We start from the raw sequence: 20,410 nt of genomic DNA on the forward strand, positions 1-20,410 counted from the left end.
TCCTGAAAGCCCTCCAGTGGCTTTGCACTATGCTTAAGATAAAGGGCCCCATCCCAGCCTGCCTGCAGGAATGATGGGATCCAGCCCATTCTCCAGCCTCACCCCACCTCACTGGCCCCTCTGTCATTTGCAGGCAAGACACAGTGAACTGCCTTCTCCTCCTTAAGCCACACTTGCTCCCTCCCACCTCGGCTTTGTCTGAGCTGCTCCAGGAGTCCCTACCACCTCCACCCTCCCTCCCTGTTGACCCTCAGGTCTCTGTACATACACTTTGTGGAGCACGCCCCCCGCACCGCCAGCCTGGGGCAGGCCCTTTGCCATGTGCTCACCCATCTGAGAGCCTGCTGCCTACATGTGCCCGTCTGCTCCATGTCCGTGCCCTCGGCTACACTCTAAGTTTCATGTGACCAGGGGCATTACCTAGACCGGCTTCCTAAAATATTCCCAGACACTACCACATAGCAGGTCTGCAAAGATCTGCTCAAAGAAATGTGAACGCACCCTGACCCACCATCGCTGGATGGTGGATTCCCGCAGAGGGAGAAAATGAAGCACAAGAATGTATCTCCTTGTTTGGGGAGTGATGGAGACAAGCCTATGACCCCATCCCTCCCTCTGGCTTAAATTAACTTCAGCTAACCTCTCTGGATAGAACAGGAAGATCATAGGCCAATAAAAATAGCAGAAGGACAGAGGATCAAGAGAGGCCAGTGTGGGAGAGGAGCTTCATAAGAAAACAGCGGCCTCCAGGCAGCAGCCCCTGCGTTTTTTCCTCTGTTAGGAACATCTAAGCCTGTAACCCTCCTCCTCCCTCTCCCACCAGCCTCAAAGGAAGGGATGCCTATTCCTTGTACCTATCCTGCCCCGCCCCGCCCCGCCTGGAACCTGCCTCCGTCTTTTATCACCTCTTCTCTCCCAGTATCTTTCAGCTTTAAAAAAAAAAATGTTCAAATCTTCCAGACATGGTGGCTCATGCCTGGAATCCCAGCACTTTGAAAAACTGAGGGGGGCCAATCGCGTGAGCCCAGGAATTTGAGACCAACCTGGTAAAACCTTGTTGGTTTGCAACCACATGGTAAAACCGTGTCTCTACAAAAATTAGCTGGGCGTGGTGGCATGTACCTGTAATCCCAGCTACTTGGGAGACCGAGATGGGAGGACCTCCTGAGCCTGGGGAGGTCGAGGCTGCAGTGAGCTGTTATTGTGCCGCTGTACTCGAGCTTGGGCAACAGAGTGAAACCATGTTTCAAAAAAACAGGGGGCGGCGGGGGGCTCAAACCTCCTATTTAAAGCAAACTGCTCACTGTCCTTCTAAACATATTTACTTAAGCTCATGGCAGGAAGGCCCCTGCTTGTTCCGCACTGTGACGACTGCTCTTGCAAGACTTCTCAGTGGTCTCCAGCAGCCAAACCCAGTGGGTCCCTCCCGGCTGACCTCCTCCTGGCTTTTGATACTATTCTCCATGTCTTCCCAAAGCACTCTTCCCATGGATTCTGTAACATTCTTCCATTCCTCCCTCTACTTTGGAAAAGTGCTTTTTTTCTTTCTCTGGATTTTGCCAAAGTATAGCTTCATCATGAATCAGGAAAAACTGGTCCTTCACCACAGATAGCATGAAACAAATCGGTCTGGATCTTGCCGTCTTTTTAATCGATCTGTCTGCTCACACTGAAGAAAACCAGGAAACTTCACAAGAAAATATCAACTTAGCGACTTCTCTAAAACAAAGCCAACCAGGTGCCCTACCAAACAACAGATCTTGCAATTCGGGGTCCGTATTTCCACCAGGCATCAGAGCGCAGAGGCTCTGCGGAAGCTGCCCCTTGAGAGGGGCATGTGCCACTGGATGAGCACCCTCACCGCCATTCCTGCCTGCTCCCTGGGTTGACACTTCAGACACCCATGTCTCCATTCCTGGCCACCTTTCAAGTCCCAGCCCAACAACCACAGCTGCCTCCAGAATGTTCCCTGAGTGTCCCCCGACCCCTCAAGTATCCACACGACCATTCCTGTCATCACCTCTCTGCCCCCAGGGGTCCTCATGCTGTGTTCTTGGTCCTTGCAGATGACCCCACTGCACACCTGAGTCACCCAGGTGTCATCCTTGGCACCTCTCCCCACCTCAATGACACAGAGGTTTAGTAATTATTCCTCTGAATTTCTCTTTCAATGTATCCATTAACTTGATGCTTCTGTACTAAGTCCTGAAGAGGCAACAGCGAGCAGGGCACCCCACCGCCCCCCGCAAGGCCTGCGCCAGCCTCCAGCTCACTGCCTTCCACTCTGAGGACACGCTCATTGCTGGGATGACACTCCATTTCCTGCCTTCGCTCACCCACAACACCCACCCTCCCCAGGTTCACCTTTTTTAAATGTCACGATGCTCTTGGTTTGTGGGTGGGTTCAGGAGCAGCGAGCACAGGAAAGCCTTTTTAACATAATTTTCATTTCACTCTGAATTGGCATCTTACCCTAATTAAAATTAGACTCTGCACTGCACTTGTAGAAACGAAGCTCTGAATACTCAGCAATCAGCCGGAAAGTAAATGATGAGTCATTTATATACCACAGGCAAAGTTTCATCATCCCGGAGATTCAGGATATGTTTCATTAAAAGGAGCCATTGAGGTTTTTGCATCTGTCGAGGTGCTTTCTTTAGGTTGAGGCATAAGCAGCAGCATTTGGTTTTCTGAAGGGCAATGTGCTTGGTTTAATGCACGACAGCACACTCACTGAGCGTGCCCGGCCACCCATCAACGGTCTTCATTGCAAAGGCTCAGTGGGCCAGCGCAAGGTGATCCTAGTTCTTACGGAGATCAGGCAGGTCATGAACTCCATCACAAAAGGGAGCGAACCTCGGGAATGGAGTCCCAAGCTGAGGGCCTGAGGGCAAAAGTCCCCATGTCTTGTCTGACAAGGGCAGGGCGAGGCAAGTTCGATCAGCAGAACCTAGGCAGCAAGGCCTGGAGCCCTTCCTTCACTGAGGGGATGCCTTTGTGGCTCTCCAATATCTGGCCCTGTGTACCCTACATGAACTACAGCCATCTGCCTCCCATGTTCAACCTCACATCCTGGCTCTGACAGCCTCCGCCTATGTCCACGAAAGGACAAGCTATGCAGGAGGGATAGCACGGCCAAGTGCTCATGAATGTGGTCCCCGGGTCTAACAGGCCGGGTTCATATCTCAGTCCTGCCATGTGCAGTTATAACTTTGGGCAAACTGCATAGCTTCTGTGTCTCAGTTTCTTCATCTGTCAAATGGGGATAAGTCTTCACAGGTGTGTGATGAGGGTTAAGGGTGGAATAGACACAGGAGTACTTTAGCATAAGGTCTGCCTGATGCATAAGGATTCCCTCTGCAGATTAAAATCTTAAATTTAAATAAACCATAGATATACAAATATGGGCCAGCAGCATATGAGAGCAGGAGAGTGGAAGGGAGGAGGGGAGAGGGAGGGGGATGGGGCACGCATGCGCGCGCATGAGAGCCCCCAATATATTTTTTTCTCCTGGTTTCCTGTATTTCTGCCCTGGGGCTCCATACCATTCCTTATATCTGTATAGTAAACCTGCCTGACTCACTTGGAACTTGCCAGACTAGGGCTCTGCTCCACGTGATCAAAGGAACCCAACCCAGAACAGGCTTCCTTCCCTCTTTGTCCATCCCACACTCAGGCCAAACAGGACTTGGCTCTTCCTCAGCCTTGCGCCTTCAGCCCATGCTCCTGCCCATGCCAGCAACAGCGCAGAGCTGCCCACCTCTCCCCTCAGCCTCCTCCAGCATCAGTCCCTTACTTTGCAGAGCGCTCATTCCACACCTCTCTGAAGTTCTCTCCAGTCCACCTAGCCAAAGAAACTTCTGGCCACTCAGAAGCCCCTTGGCTGCCTATTCGTGCCTCTCCTATGGAGGGTCTAATCCAGGCTCCATCATTTAGCAGTTCCAGCCCCGGCAAAGCCCTCAGCCCCTTTCAAAGAGGACTTTTGAGAGATCAGAAGCGCATGCTAGAAAATGTACACAATGACTGAAAACCTCAAAGTACTCTTCGCACTGAAGGCCCTTCCCAAGAATCTCTAAAGAACGAACAGCAATTTGAAGATAAACATGTAGGCTCTTCATTCTGTGTCACTCTGCCTGCTTTACAATCCTCTGGGAGCTCTGAAGAGTGGAAAATTCCAGAGGTCCCCACGGACCTGCCAGTCACACAGTCTCCAGGTGTACCTGATGGGCTGGTGGAGCCCTCGTCCCAAAGGAATTCTGGCAGCACCATCTCTCTCCCAGCCTCCCAGTGCTTCATCCCTCGAGTATTCGGCTCTAAGACTTAGAAAACAAGTCTCTCCAAGTCTGCCCATAACTCTGCATTTTAAATGTTCTGTGGGCCATAATAACTACTTTACATAAATGGCCGGTAGGATGGAGCACAGCAGAACACAACAGGAGAAAGAAAACACAATGCAGTCATGTAGACTTCATTTGACCAGCTAGAGCGTTCAGAGAAATCGTCAGACCACACTAAAAGGAATGGAGTCATCTTTACACAACTCCCTTCACACTCTCTGAAAAGCCACGATGAAGAGCGACAAAAATTACGACGTCTTCGGCTAATTTTACATGACACAGACACAAATGACTTTATTTTTTCCTAATTGTGGGAAATAATGAAATCTTCTCTCTGTCCTTCTATCCATGTTCTCTACCCAAAGGTTCTGCTAATTTAAAACATTTGGTGGAAAAATAATACTAGGACATTGTTCTTATGAAAAAATCTAATCCGCTCGAGTTTAATTCTAATACTCTGAGAAGAATATGAACCTGTCCTGCATGATGGTACAATGACAAAATGAGTTAATTACCATCTCATCCTAAGATGAATCTACTTGTCATAGGAACAGGAGCCATTATTTCACACAAAATAATGACCCAGGTAAAACGTAATGACTGCAAGCTGAGGCAGCCAATGACACAGCTTCATCTTGACCTAACTGAATGGCAATTAACAAGTGTCACCACTACGTATATATGAATAAGGCCAAAGCTACTCATTAAATATTTGCAATGAACACAAAAACCACAAATGGTTTTTAGCATATTTCTTCCTGGGAAGCACCTGTGGTCTTCTACCTGGTGTGATGACAGAAAAATTTGCACGTGTAAAATTCAGCCATCACTTGGAATAGCCACAGGCCCTGGAGAGGTTCCCAGAGTTGTCCTCTGCTCTTTGCACACACAGGTGTTATTTTCTCTAGAACATAACGTAACATAACATCGGCCAGCAACAGAGAAGGGGAGCGGGGGAAGGGGGTCCAAACCCATTATTTTGTCCCGTTTCTTGTCATGGCAACTGGACTAGAAACTAAAGCCACAGCCAGCAACGACAGCGAGAAATGCTGGGGCTTTCCAAGCCCAGCCCTGTCCACTGACAGATAACGCAGGGCAAACGGTGGGGCACCCTCAACACACCTGGTTCCTCCAAGGCAGGAATGAGTATAAGCCACATTTCTATTTAGAGGAGCAGAGATGGGACTCTGGGACAGACATCTGGAGATGCTCCAGGTCAGAAATCTCACCGCTGCCCTAGTGTGCAAGCTGTCTAGTCTGTGCTATTTAAAAACCACGTGCATGACAGGAGCAGGATGATATGGTGGGCTTTAAAGCGTATTATTTTCAAAGCGTTAGGAACAGGATTCTCATACTGTAAGTCTTCACTTAATGGTGTCAATAGGTTCTTGGAAACAGACTGAGTGAAATGCCAAATAACAAAACCAATTTTTTTCTCAAGGTTAAAGCTAATCAACACTGAACGGCATTGAGGACCTGCTGTATGTTGTTTCACTGAAAGTCAGTTTCTAAGAACCTACTGACAGTGTTTTTAGTAAGGACTTATTATGCAAATATAGAACAAGCAGGTGTCATTTACTTAACAAATTAATGAATCATTAGATACTGATGTGTAGACACACACATACCAGTGGGAAAAAAAGAATGCTGGTATAAAAGTTAAAATAAAAACTGGTTAATGTCCTTCAGGACATAAAAACCCTAACTTTGAGGGTATTTTCCTTTGGACAGATGAACATCTCCACTTGGTACTACAGAAACAACACCCCAGGAGCCGCAAATCAGGCTGTTTTCAGAAGAATTAAGACAGGACCACTGCAATTGGTCAGTCACGAAATGATCTAATTTGGTTAAAACAAAGGCACCAACTTGTATCAACTCACATGTTTTCTCTTCTTTTTTTTTTTTTTTTTTTTTTTTTTTTTTTTTTTTTTTTTTTTTTTTGGGTTTATTACAGACAGGGTCTCACCATGTTGCCCAGGCTGGTCTCAAATTCCTAAACTCAAGCAATCCACCTGCCTTGACTTCCCAAAGTGCTGGGATTACACGTGTGAGCCACCGTTCCCGGCCAGAATCTGCATTTTTCATTGGCAAGTCAGGGGATTATAATGAAGGAGGTTTACAGAGTGCTTGTTGAGAAATACTGGCCTAGGGTTTGTCCCTGTCCCTAGGTAGAGGGATAATAGAGTCATCTGATTTAGACAAGTTTGCTACTGTGCTATAGGCTCTCAAACCACTCCTTAATTTTTATTTGTGGTTCAGACTTCCTGAAACAAATAACCTTGAGAGATGCCTCCTGTAGTTTTTTAATGACTCTCAAGGTAAATTTGGCCCCAGGGTAGATCTTGTAAAGGTATGGGTACCCTGAGTTAGTTGGAAAAAACCATCAAACCCCAGATTAGAAATTATTTTTCCAGAGATATTAAAAATATTGCTTTGGCAATACTCAAAAATCTTTGCTACTTTGATGTGACTTTATTATAAGAGAAAATGGAGAATTATTTTTGGAGAAATATTGCCTCCAGTCATCTTAATGTGCCTTAGTCAAATAGATTCAGCTTTAATCAGAAAGGCAAGGTGTATCCTCCCACTGTCCTTTGAAATATAGAAAATGATATAGAAATGTCATCACCAAGCTCATTTCTCTCTAAATTCATATTCAGATCAAAGCTGAATTCTATTTTGCTGTCTTCTTAAAATTAAGCAATGAAGGTGACCCTGAGGACACATACTAGAGCAAGGAGTGTGACACCAAATTTAAGTCATGAACAGAACTGTTTTTAAAACAGACACTTTATGCTTACATTTGCTTCTTTTTTTGTATTTTCACTTCATAGAGAAACAAGTAGAGCTATGACCTGGGTCTCACCTCTTCAGCAGGAACTCACACACTCTTACTCACTTTGTAGGGGCCTGCAGTAGCTTTCTGTTTCTGAGCAGGGTGGGTGTGGCTGCTTAGTCAATTATAAAAGTATTTGGGACTTGGTTATACTTCACATGTAAGCCAGAAGGGCAGGCGTGTATCGTGTCCAGTGTTTGATTTTGTAAGGGTTGTCACTGCCACATCTCTCTATTCTGTCCTTGGTTTGCATTCTCAGTACTCTCACAGGACAGACTATGAGTAGCTTTAAAGGTTCTTTTGTTGTTAATGATTTCGTTTTTAAGTAGNTATGTTGCCCAGTCTAATCTTGAACTCCTGGGCTCAAGCAATCCTCTTGCCTCAGCCTCCCAAAATGTTGGGATTACACACTGAGCCATCACACCCAGCCTCAAATCACACATTTTTAAAGAGCATATTTGACAGAGTAGATACCTCATGCCTTCCTTTTACCCACTTATCCCTCAAATATTCCAAGCATCTGAGTCTTAATTACAAAACCATTTCTAAAATGATTTTTTTTCTCAGCATTCAGATCATAGGGTAAATTCCACCTCTCGAATGTCCCTATAGAAGTGGATTATTTGCAGCAATCCAAAGATGGCTCTATTCTATAGAAAGCTACAGGACTTATTAAAACACTTGTGTTCTTAGGCTTATGTGTATGTAAAGAAAAGCTACCTTCCCCCCGTTGCTTATGTAATAATCTGAAATCTACCAGAGCAGAAAGAAACTCTCGCATCTAGTACAATTACCAGAAATGCTGACCTCACAGATCATCTGGCTCCTGGTCTATGGGCCTTGGATCCATCACAGAGGAGCAGCTACTCCCAGAGCCCCTGGAGCCTGAACACTCAATATATGTTGAAGGAAGGGTGGCAGGAAGGAAACAAATCTCCTTTAAAGGACAACCTAATCATTTCACTGTTCTGTAGAATTCCGCTCAACAGCTTCCCGCCGCTTTTACAGCCCAGTCCTAGCTATCTCTGGCCCCTTCTCCGACCCTCACTCTCCCTCTGACGTCCTTTTGATTCTTCTCACTCCCTCCTGCCTCAGGCCCTCAGGTCCGCTGTTCCCTGTTTGGAGGGCTCCCCAACCTGCCCGAGCACAGCCGCATCCCCAAAGACACCCCTTCATCCTTCCCATCTCAGCTCCAGGTACCTGCCTGATCCCCTCGCTCCTCAGCCTCAGCCGCTTCCCGCTGGTAACACTCACTAGTTCGGCTTCTTTGTTCTCTGTATCCCAGCTCTTAGTACTAGTCCCGGCCCAAAGCTGACAGCTGACGATATTTATTAACAAATTCCCTAATTGGCTGATTGAATCTCAAATCACAATCACCTGTATGGGGTGGGGAATTGTCAGTTACTAGGGAACACTGGGTAAGAAAGAACAAGATAAGCATTAAGCAATGAATTCAGCCCCAGTTTGGGCCTAGAACTTTCCTTCTGCAGTAAATGTCATATTAAAACTCAAGTAGACCCTACAGTTAGGCACCAAACCTCATATGGCATGAAGAAAGGTTCAAAACCAGAAAAATTTCTGGGCAGATATGAATTCCCTGCAACTAGGCAGTTTTCCTTGGTATGATTGCATGCCGGTGGCCACAGGACTCTGGCACGCTCCCACACTAGGAAGGGAAGGGGGCTCACAGCAATGAAGACCCATTGATAAGAGGAAGGTGGGATTTGGGAAGTCACATTACCTTAAGGGTTTGAAAGGAGCTTCGGCATGGGCCTGCAGGTCTGTCAGCTGTTCACCCCACTCCAGCTTGAGAAGACAGGACCCAGGGTCCTGCATGCCTGCGGAGGAGGGGCTAGCCACCTGTTCCACAGTCAGCTCTGGAAGGGCTGCTCCCCTGGGGGGCTGCCAAAGGTTTAGGGCACAGCTCTTGCATGGCCTCTCGAGTGTGGCTGACCTGCCCTAAGCTAGCTCCCTGCCCGTTCACTCAGGTGAATGCTCGCAAACCTGCTCAATGGTACTCTGACAGCAGTGCTCACCTTCTTAATGAACTCTGGGAGGAGTTTCTGGTCTGTCAGGTGTTCTAAGGAGGAACAGCAATCTAATTCCAAGATGTAGCCTTCATTATGAAGATCCATTTTCTGAGATCTGAAGAGAGAGAAAAGCGTGCACATACACGGATTATTTTTCGTAATTTTGAGACAAAAGTCTCGCTCTTATCGCCCAGGCTGGAATGTAATGATGTGATCTCAGTTCACTGCAACCTCCGCCTCCCAGGTTCAAGCAATTCTCTTGCCTCATTCTCCCGAACAGCTGGGATTACAGGCGCCCACTACCATGCCCGGCTAATTTTTGTATTTTTAGTAGAGATGGGGTTTCACCCTGTTGGACAGGCTGGTTTCGAACCCCTGACCTCAGGTGATCTACCTGCCTTGGCCTCCCAAAGTGCTGGGATTACAGGTGTGAGCCACTGCGCCCGGCCATAATATTTTTTTAAAAAGAATCACCGAGTCTTTAATGAAGCCCCAAATTCTTTCCTGAAACTAATGCTATAAAGGCACTGATGAAAAACAGTTTATGGAAACAACTCAAGTAATACATACAGATCTACATCATAGAAAGACCTCCAAGATGTAGCATCATGTAAAACACATCATTATAGAATGATGGGTTTGGTACAATATAGCTTACATGTTACACACACACACACACGCACACGCACACACACACACCCGTAATGTCTATCTCCCATTGGTTTATATCTACCAGGGCACAGAAAAAGAACTAGCAAAACATACACCAAACCAATAATGGCAGGTACCCCTGGGGAATGGGGAGGGCCTATGTGGGAACTGGGGCTGGGTGGTGACGGTAGGGGTGTGGGGGTGGTGATCAAAAGTGAGCCATAATCTCTAATTATTTTCATTTTTAAATGAAAAAGGATATATTCCTATATCACTTAGAAAATTAAAAATTAATTTTTAAAAGACTTTAAAAGGGTTCAACCCCTTCAGAGGGCAATCTGGTGAAATCTATCAAAATTAAAGATGCATTAAAGAAAGACTACCAAGCAACTAAAAGAAATTCTGGGAAAACAGCGTGGGTGTACAGGGCTGTCTGAGGTGAAGGCCTGCGGTCTTGCTGTCAATGGAGAGGCTTCCCAGCACACCCTGCCGTCTCTGCACACTGGGGCTGCTTTCCAAAGCACCACCACATAGACATCCCTGTGAAATAGCGCAGCTCAAAACTGCGCCCATTCAGGAGAGCCAGAGCAAGTGGTCACCAGGAGGAAATTCCACCACCTCACAGCCATTCACAGGCAGGGCTCCTGTATGACACAATAGTGGAAGCCACGTGGTTATCAGAAGGGGATTCCTTGGCCCAGCCAGGCATAAGGCAACAGGAGTGGTCCTGCAGCTACGGGCTGGCAGAGCATGCTGTCGCTCCTGGGTGGCTGCTGGTATTTGGGAGTGGGAATTAGAGACCAAGGCTCCCGGCTCCTCGTCCAGGGCTCATGTACACAGCTAATCTGCACTGCTGGAGGAGGGAGCAGAGCCTTCCTGGCTCACTTATGAGGCTGCTCTACCAAGAGGGGCCCCAAAATCCCCCATGAGAGCAGGACAGTCCAGAAAATCGGTAAAGCAGCACTTCCACACCGAACTCCTGAGATACATGCATCTCACCAGTCTCTAACTGTATATTTGCTGTTACACTTTTAAATGAATTTCCAAGATTCTTATATAGCATTAAAAGCAATTTATGCCACCATTAACCATCTGTGTGTGATTTACATGAAATTTAAAAGTGAAAAAAATTAAAGAGGATTTGGTTTTCCCCAGGTGGGCAACTGTGATTTGGTAAGCAGACTTCAATAGCTTATTTTTATTTTATGTTTCCTTCTGACATACCCTTCCAATGGTAGGATACTGTGGTGCACACATTCAAAATGTAAAAGAATAAACTGATTTCCACCTGGAACAAACTAATTCCAAAAGAATAAACCAATCCTGAACCCTAACCTTTTTGCCTTAATACTTGGTCACAGACTAGACTCATGTTCTCATTTCTTCCCCAAACAAAAGATATATTAAAAGAAACTAAGGCAAGATGATTCCAGAACTTAAAAAAAAAAAAAGACTTGGTTAAGACACACTGCCATACGTTGTCATGTGAGGATGAGGGAGGGCGGTTCTAAAATCTAAAATCCAGCTGCTCTGTTACTTGGAAACTAATGTCAGACTATATGAGGTTATTTAGCAATACTCACTGAGATTTCAAACGAATAGCCTAAAAAACTGTGATCTTTTAAAATAAGTCAATGCTGTACCCGTTAAGCACAACATTCACAGGATGAACAAAAGGAAGACAAGTCTGACTGTAAGCAACTCACAGCCCAGATCGAGTCTGGGGAATAATCTTTAACACAGGATCTAGTAAATACCATCTTTGGTTCTGGAACAAGAAGTTCTATAACAAGAAAGGAAGCTCTGGTTCATTTCATCAAATAACTAACTCAGTTACATCTGAACTGGAAGGAGTGCAAAAGATCAAGAAAAATAGGCATTACAAAGTTTTTAGATGAACCATGGAAAATTACATCTCAGCCTATGGTTTTTCGGAAAAGCAAATCTAATGCATATTGGGGGAATAGGTGAGCAAGTAATAGGCGTTCCCCTGCCTTTGGGAATCAGCTCCTCAATTTGAAATGAAAGGATTATAACACTGAAGAATGGCTGAAAGGGAGAGGATGGGGAAGGATCCCTAAACCCCTTGAGGACAGATGCTGGCTGCAGAGACGAAGTCAGCACTCGGTGACGGTGCAGCTGTGGCCTCAGAGGGAGAGCTGAAGGCAGAAGGCACAGTCACACAGAAACTCTCTGCTTGCCCCTAACCCTGTGAAAAACAGCATTAAATCCACTAGCAAAGCCCTATAGGGCTGCCAGAGGGAGTTTCTGGGCTTCTCAGCACCGGAGGTGGGGCATGAGGTACTGGTCAGGGGGACCATGGTTGCTGTGGCAAACACACCCTAAGATGACCCCCCAACAATACGCACCTCCTGGTGTTCACACTTTTGTGCAATCCGGCCCCTTGAGAGGTGGCAGGGCCTGTGACTTGCGCCTATTCAATAAAATGTAAAGGTGATGGATGTCACTCCTATGATGACATTATGTTATATGACTCCCTCTGAGCTACAGACTCCCTTACTGGCTTTGAAGAAGAAAGCTGTCAAGAAGAAGGAGAGAGCCACATGGCAAGGAACTATGGGTAGCCCCTGGCCAACAGCCTCAAGAAAACAGAGATCCCAGTCCTACAGCTACATGAGACGAATCCTGCCGACAAACTGAGGGAGGCTGGAAGTGGGCTTTTCCTCAGTTGAGCCTCTGGTGGGACTGCAGCCCGAGCCAACATTGATATTACAGCCTGATAAAATCCTGAAGCAAAGAACCCTGATAAGCTACAGAAACTGTATGATAAATACATATAGTTTTGAACCATGAAATTTGTTATAATTTATTACAGAGTATAGAAAACTAATACAAAAACAAAAACAAAGAAAACTAATACAGCTCCTGAGGAGGAAGACATGGCAGTCTCATGCCCAGAACAGGCACTCACTGGTGGCCAAGCCTAGGCCCAAACCCACAAAATCCAGCCAGACATCTAGGGCAGCCTCCATCAGGTGAGGAGTGTCTGTGTCCCTGAGGGCAAGGACCACCCTGGGAGACACAAGTGGACATGTCCCAGAAGTGACTTCCAGGGGCCGTGGCCTGGTTGTCCAGGATACCACAGGACAAAGGAATAAATATTCCGCTATCAATCTAGTTTCTATTAAGAAGTATTAACCTGAAACTCCCAGCTAAGCAGGCATCGCTGACTTCCTGTGGGGGAGGGGAAATACCAGGTATGCTCCCCAAAGGGCCATGTTATCGTATCATCCTGGAAAAGAATATGGGAGACCACCAAACTTCCCCTGGACAGAAGTCCAGATGGCTCCCACTTTTGGAAAGGACAGAGAGATCCAGGTTTAAACAGTAAGAAAAGAAAACACAGAATGCATTTCTGGAGATGCTCACAGAGTTAACTATCAGCAAAAGCCCCCCTTTATCTGGAAATTAACCCCCTTTATCTGGAAATTAACCTCCTTTATCTGGAAATTAACACCAAGCACTCTCCAAATAAATAAAGGCACTCTGAGAAGAGCATGGCTAATAATAAAATATACTTTCCCACACTCTCCATCCCCAACTTGGTAAATCTCAATAGATTTATTAGTTAGAGGCTGCTGGTGTTAGAACTAACTAGAGGTGGGTCACAGACCAGCTGTGAGTCTTTGTATTTCCATACAAACAGGTTGTGGGATGTGGAAGGGGGAAAATGGATGAAGTTGACTCCAAGGATCTTTGCCCTAGCAACTGGGAGAATGGACGAATTTGCCAGAACTATGATGGGGAAGGGTTGGGTGGTGCTGGCTTAGTGGGAAAGATAATAATTCAAGTTTCAGATATGTTGAATATGACATATCCAGAACATCCAAGTTGAGATGTCTGGTAGACAGTTGAGGATATGCTTGAATATATATATATATATATATATACACTCAAGTCTGGACTTCGGGAGAGACAGTTGTGTTCACACACACACATATTCAAGTCTGGACTTCGGGAGAGACAGCTAGAGATATAAATTTGGGAGTCATCAGCCTCCAGGTATTACTTAAAGCATGAGGCTAGATGAGATCTCCATTAATGTAGAAAGAGAAGAGTTAAGAATTTAATTTTGGGACCCTCCGCCATGAAGAAGGTGGGGAAAAAGGAGGAGAAAGCAGCCAAGAGCTAAAGAAAGAATAACCAGGGAAGAGAAAGAAAACCAAGAGAACATGTCTGTTTTCCTGGAAGTCAAATCAAGGGAGCAAGTCAAGGAGAAGGGTATGAGACACCCCGTCAATTTCTTCAGTTAACAAACTTATAATCTCTTCAATTTACTTATCCTCTTGAAATCTCAAGAGGTAAACTGGATTTAATCCACCCTATGCAAATAGGTGTAAAGAAATCTGTTAATCAGTTTATAATATATGATTATCTGGCAGATAAATAATTACAAATTTGGCAGATTGTCAAATCTAAATGTTGATTTGGGTTCAAAATAGCTTCACTCTTGAAAAAAATCATCTTGCTGCTGGGTCATTTCTCAGAAACAGCCTGGGGAAAAATTAACTAAAAAGAGCTCTGACCCATCTCACATCTTGGGACCCCCACCTTACACACAGCACTGGAGGGCTGCGAGGCTCTACCTCACCATTCCAAAGGAATTTTCTGAAAGAAGTGAGAATAAAAGGGTGCTACTGGCAGAGACATGATTTCCTGAAAATCAAGAATGAATAGGACAAAATGAACTCAAATCCTTAGATTGCAGCAACATAGTTTTAACAATGCACATAAACAGAGTGGTTCTGATTGCTGGAGGCAATGGAGAAGCAGCTAAGACATATGAGCCCTGTTAAGTTTTCAAGCCATCACAAGATGACAACTAAATGCAGTGTAGTACCCTGAATTGGATCCTGGAACTGGAAAAGGACATTAATAGAAAAATGGTAAAATCCAAATAAAATCTACAGTTTAATTAATAGTGAAGTGCCAATGTCAATTTCTTAGTTTGACAAATATCATATGGTAATGTAAGATATTAATGGTGGTGGGAAGCTTGGCAAAGCACATATGAGAATTCTCTGTAATACCTTTGCAACTTTTCTGTTAAATCCCAAGTTATTCCTAGGCAGGGTACGTTGTACTTTCTACTCTCCTGGAGATATTCCTTGGGAGATAACTGAACAACTCCATGGAAAATGGAAAAAACAGAAAGAATGATTTATAGAGATGAGTAATGTAGACCCTTATATTCTAAGAGGAAAACAAACCTTCGAGGAAAATGACCAGGGAAAATGAAATAGAAGAATGGGGTCTATGCTTCCTCTGGTCAGAAAAACTCAAAACTACTTCCAACTTCTTGCTTTCCTCACTTAAAAAAATTTTTTTTATTATGGTAAAATATACATCACACAACTTTTACCCTTTTAATCATTTTTAAGTGTACAACTCAGTGTGATTAGGTACATTCACAATGCTGTACAACCACCATCACTATCCATTTCCAGAACTTGTTTTTGGTGGTTGTTGTTGAGACAGGGTCTCACTCTGTTGCCCAGGCTGGAGTGCAGTGGCGTGATCAAGGGTCACTGCAGCCTCTACTTCCTGCGCTCCAGCAATCCTCCTCCCTCAGCCCCGCAAGTACCCGGGACTGCAGCTACATGCCATCATACCTGGCTAATTTTTTTGGAATTTTAGTAAAGATGAGTTCTCCCTATGTTGCCAGGCTGATCTCAAACTCCTGAGCTCAAGTGATCCTTCCGCCTCAGCCTCTCGAAGTGCTGGGACTGCAGGCATCAGCCACCCCACCCGGTCTCCAGAAGTTCCTTGTCATTCCAAACAGTCCTCATGTCTTTAACAACCTACATCTAGAACGTTACCAAAGCTGAATCTGAACAAGTAAAAAAAAACCCACACAGAGTAAATAAACGCTGTAAAACAAACATATGAAAGTAGATTTAGACACTGAGCACGTGAACACAAGCCTTTCCTAACTGCAAGGAAGGAGAGCGCAAAGAGCCCGGCGCGCACGCGCTGGAGAAATTCAAACGTCAGCAAAACTGGCCACAGATGTCAGGGTTATTTCAGAACATGATAAAAGCCCACATCTTCCATGTCAGGTGACCTCATCACTCACACACAAACACCAACGGTAATGAAAGCTGTGTGCGACTCAGAGCCACACCTGGACATCTTTACTCACCAGCGCCCTAGCATCTGCCAAGAGTTGTGTCCTCACGCTCCAGGCAGGGGAAGGGTCAGAGGGCAAAATGAAGGCTGCAAACTCAAAGGCCCATGGCCAATGAGTAAAAGAGTCTTTTGAAACTAAAATACATAATCTAGACATTTTATTCTCATAGATAAGATATAGGAATGTCCACCAAGAAATACACTCTTCACTCATTTTCTTCGAATACAGAGTCCTGTCAGATTCCCTTTCACATTCTCACTTCCGAGCCCAAGGTAGTTGCAGAGGGACTGGCCTCTGTCATGAGAAAAGCCTGCAGGCGGATGGAAGAAGTGAGAATAAAATGATACTATTGGCAGAGACGTGACTTCTGTGAGTGCTGTGTTGCTACCATGGTGGGGACACAATGGGATTCGTGGAAACCATGGCAAACTGGGCAGTTTATATCCCAACCATTACTAGGAATTCCAGGCTAGAGTTGCCAAATCTTATAATGTTTTTAAGAAGTCATTAAGTTGCATTTTTATATCACTCATAACTGTCTAGTTTTGGCTCCAAACAATGTTTTCTTCATGTTATGTGGGCCGACATCTTCGGGACTGAATTTGATCTCTCAATCACCAGTCTATGGTCTCTGAGTTATAGACAGAAGCTCCAATGTGAGTCACAGAAGGCGGAACGCCCTGATAAGAGCGAACAGATGATCTAACTGTATCATGATCAAATAACTAACCCATAAGCTGAATGTAATATGCGTTCATTGTAATGACTCAGTGGATTCTTCCCCTGGGAGCTCCTCCTTACCCTTAAAGACCATGTCGGACCCAATTTTTTATTTTCTTTTCTTTTTGAGATGGGATCTCACTCTGTTGCCCAGGCTGGAGTGCAGTGGTGCGATCTCAGCTCACTGCAGCCTTGAGCTTCCAGGCTCAGGCAATCCTCCCACCTCAGCCTCCTGAGTAGCTGGGACTATAGGTGCGTGCCACCACACCTGGCTAATATTTATGTTTTCTATAAAGACGGAATTTTGTCATGTTGCCCAGCTGATTTCAAGTTCCTGGGCTTAAGCAATCCTCCAGCCTCAGATTCCCGAAGTTCTGGGATTACAGGCATGAGCCATAGAGCCCAGACTTGTCTGACCCATTTAAACAGCCCTCCCTCCACTCTTACAGTGGTAGGACCTAACCCTTTCCTAAGACATTAAAATAACATTTTTGTAACAGGTACTGCTAACGCTTATGAGTGCTTTAAATATTGGTAATTATCATGGGCAAAACAGTTAACTGTCAAATGACTGACAAAGTGCTGAGTAGTAAGTTCAGTACACATTTTGGTCTCATGGGAAGATCTAAGATGAGGCCACTAAAAAACAACTGCCTGTCAAAAAACTATTATAAACTATACTTTAAAAAAAGAACTGTGTGACTAAAACTATCATACACATTACTTTTAAATAACAGACTTGTAATAAATCCCATTTCAGCTCATAAATCCCTTAGATCTCTTCAAAGGCCATGAGTTTAAGCGATGTCTTCTTTTTCCCAGGACATTAGGCAGTCATGAAAAGGAGAGAGAATGTGCAGCTCATCAATAGGGTTATTTTTGCTTCATTCAGAAATAATCAAAAGAAATGGTGACAAACACAAACAGATTACTAGGCACTTCTCTAACCAGGAAAAAAAATACTAAATGTCAGTTGACAGAAACAAATTCTCTATCTCTGGGAAACAAATTCTCTATCTCTAGGAAGGAATTTTAAGATTTTTTTTTTTTTCCCTAAAGCAACACCAATCACAAATAGAACAGTCAGAACAACTTTTTTTAAAAAAGAAGGATTAGGGAGAGAAATGAGCCCTAGATCCTAAAAAGATATGTCAAAGAAAGAAAAAGAAGGCTATTCCTAGTTTCAGTAACTTATGCGTAACTAATGACAATACGATCTCCACTTATTCATTCATCTATCCATCGCCTGCATGACTGCTTATCACATATGAGGGATTGAAGGCGCTGGCCTCGTCTAGATCCTGGCCTCAAGTCTAGATAGACTGTGTATCAGCAGAAGAAAGAATTCAATTGTTTCCAATTCACATGTACCTTGCTGCTTAAATTTCCCCATCAAGTATCAAATGGGGGAAATTTAAGCAGCAAGGCACATGTGAGCTGAGTCTTTGAGGTTGTGCGGAAGTTAGTCACAGGACAATTGATAAAAGGACATTCTAGGCCTGATAACAGAAATTCGTGAAGATCTGGATTGAGAAAATCATGAGTTATATGATGGAAATTAAAAATAGGTCAGTTAGGCAAAAGGTGTGTGAAGGTGCAGATTGCCTATAACTCAGCAGGGGCTGTAATGACGAGCCTAAGGAACGTGTAGGTGAATCCACCGTTAGAACGAGTCTGTGACCAGGGCAGAATAGTGGGAAACAGTTAGTGAGAAAGGATGGGATTCGCCTTAACTGTGAGGTAAAGAGGAGTCACGGGTGGCCTAGAGAGAAAGATACTATGACAGATTCTGGGAAGATTAAGCGGGCGGCATTGTGTATGATGTAGGAAGTGGGGAAGAATATTTTAGGACAGAAGCAATGAGAACAGTGCTGAGATTTTTGTGGAAGAAGTGGGCGGATGAAAGAGGGGTATTTCTTGTCCCTGAAATTGCTGGTGGTTGTGGGTAGGGGAATAACTTGCTCCTTTCCAAAGATGCTCCCAGAACTATAGGGAAAATATTTCCCACAATTTTATAAACCCTCTTTGCAAAATGAACCAAATCTACGCAAATAGAATGGGGCTGTTGGAGTTAAAAGTTTCCCCTCTAGCAAAACTTAAGAAATACTTGAGGGAAAAAAATAGTCAAGTAAACAAATCCTAGTGAATCTTTAAATAAAGCACCTCACTAGAGGGTCTCCCAGAGGAGTTGTGAAGTAGGAAGCACAAAGAAGGAGAAGAATTTACCCACAGATGAGTCACTGTCCTTTCTTCCAACGTTCCCTTCCCCTTCCACCAGAAGATATTCAGCACTTCTGTTGTAAAGGGTTTGGTATCTCTGGGAACATTCTGGATGTGACGGGGGAGATGTGAAAATGATCCTCCCACCACACACTCTCAGGGAGCTGTGAGTCTACTGGGGACCCATTACCAGGGATATCTAACTTTCCGATCATGCTATTTATTCTAGGGAAATCATCCTGTCTTGCTGCTTACCGTCAGGGCCAGCTCCGTGGGAGACAAACCACTGGCCACTGTGCACTACAAGCAGTGCACTGTTAACCTTAAAGGGCAAGAGGAAAACAGACAAATTTGGCCTCAGTGTTCCCTGTCTAATAGAGCTGTGAAGAATTTCAATCCCCAGAGTGCTGGGCTACGGAAAAGAGAACAGTCACACGGAATGGGAGCTAGGGCAGGGTCCTGCTTTCTCTAGAATCCTGCAAGGTTCTCCTTTACATTGACAGATGTAGAAAGAACTAATCTTAGTAGCGATGCATAATTAATAATGTCTTATCGCAAGTAGAACACTGAATAAAAGCAATCTGTCTGACATTTACTGGTTCAGAAAAGTCACATATCTGCAAACAGAAATAGTAATAATAGCTACATAGGAATGGTCTTCATAAGACTCATGGGCCCTGTCCAGTTAGGTTACAAGAAGTCTCTTCTCCACGTGCATGTAATGCACATGTTCCACATTAAACTTTGCTGATTGTCTCCTTCTTCTCCAAATCATCCCACCTATACCCCCTAACTGAGCTGGGTGATAGAAATGTTCTATATCTATACAGTCCAGTAAAATAGCCACTACCCACGTTTTTCTATTGAGCACCTGAAATGCAGCCAGTGCCACTGAAGAACCGTATTTTTAATCTTATTTAATTTTAACAATTTAAATGGCTAATGGCTGTGTTACAGAAAAACACAGCTTAACTCTGTCCTCAAACTTTAATGTGTATACACATCATTAGGAACCGTTTTAAAGTGCAGACTCTGATTCAACAGGTCTGGGTAGGCCTGAGACTCTGCATCTAGAAGAGCTCCCAGGTGATACCGATGCTGCTGGTCCACGGACCACACTTTGAGTAGCAAGATTCTAACTGCTCAGGAACCACCAGTTCCAGTGTGTCTCAAGTGCTGGGTGGATCAATTGTCTACAAATGTTTCTGATCACACAGCCTGCCAGAAAAAAATTCCTGAGTGCCACTGTACTAACATCTTACATATGTTATAAAACAAAACATAGAAAACAGAAAATGGTAAATATCAGAAATGATGAAATAAGCAATATTTTATAATGATCACAGTAAGTTCACATTATTAACAGCTAATACCTCAAGGCAAAATATACACTTGAAATGAGATTCATTGTTAATAATAAGGGAAACTACAATCCACTTTTCAAAAAGTCTTCTTGATAATT

The 20,410-nt window shown here is 44.4% G+C and overlaps 1 protein-coding gene across 5 annotated transcripts in view; it reads right to left on the reverse strand.

Annotated features, from left to right (window-relative positions):
* RFTN1 (raftlin, lipid raft linker 1) overlaps window positions 1-20,410 on the reverse strand; it is a 206,483-nt gene that overhangs the window by 85,417 nt on the left and 100,656 nt on the right. For all 5 annotated transcript variants that reach the window (XM_017522502.1, XM_017522503.2, XM_037736225.1 and 2 more), the window contains exon 4: window positions 9,213-9,321. In XM_017522502.1, coding sequence (XP_017377991.1) covers window positions 9,213-9,321 — 109 coding nt within the window. The remainder of the gene's footprint in view (window positions 1-9,212; window positions 9,322-20,410) is intronic.

This window comes from Cebus imitator, unplaced genomic scaffold, assembly GCF_001604975.1.
Source record: "Cebus imitator isolate Cc_AM_T3 unplaced genomic scaffold, Cebus_imitator-1.0 Scaffold24, whole genome shotgun sequence".
Taxonomy (NCBI): Eukaryota; Metazoa; Chordata; class Mammalia; order Primates; family Cebidae; genus Cebus; species Cebus imitator.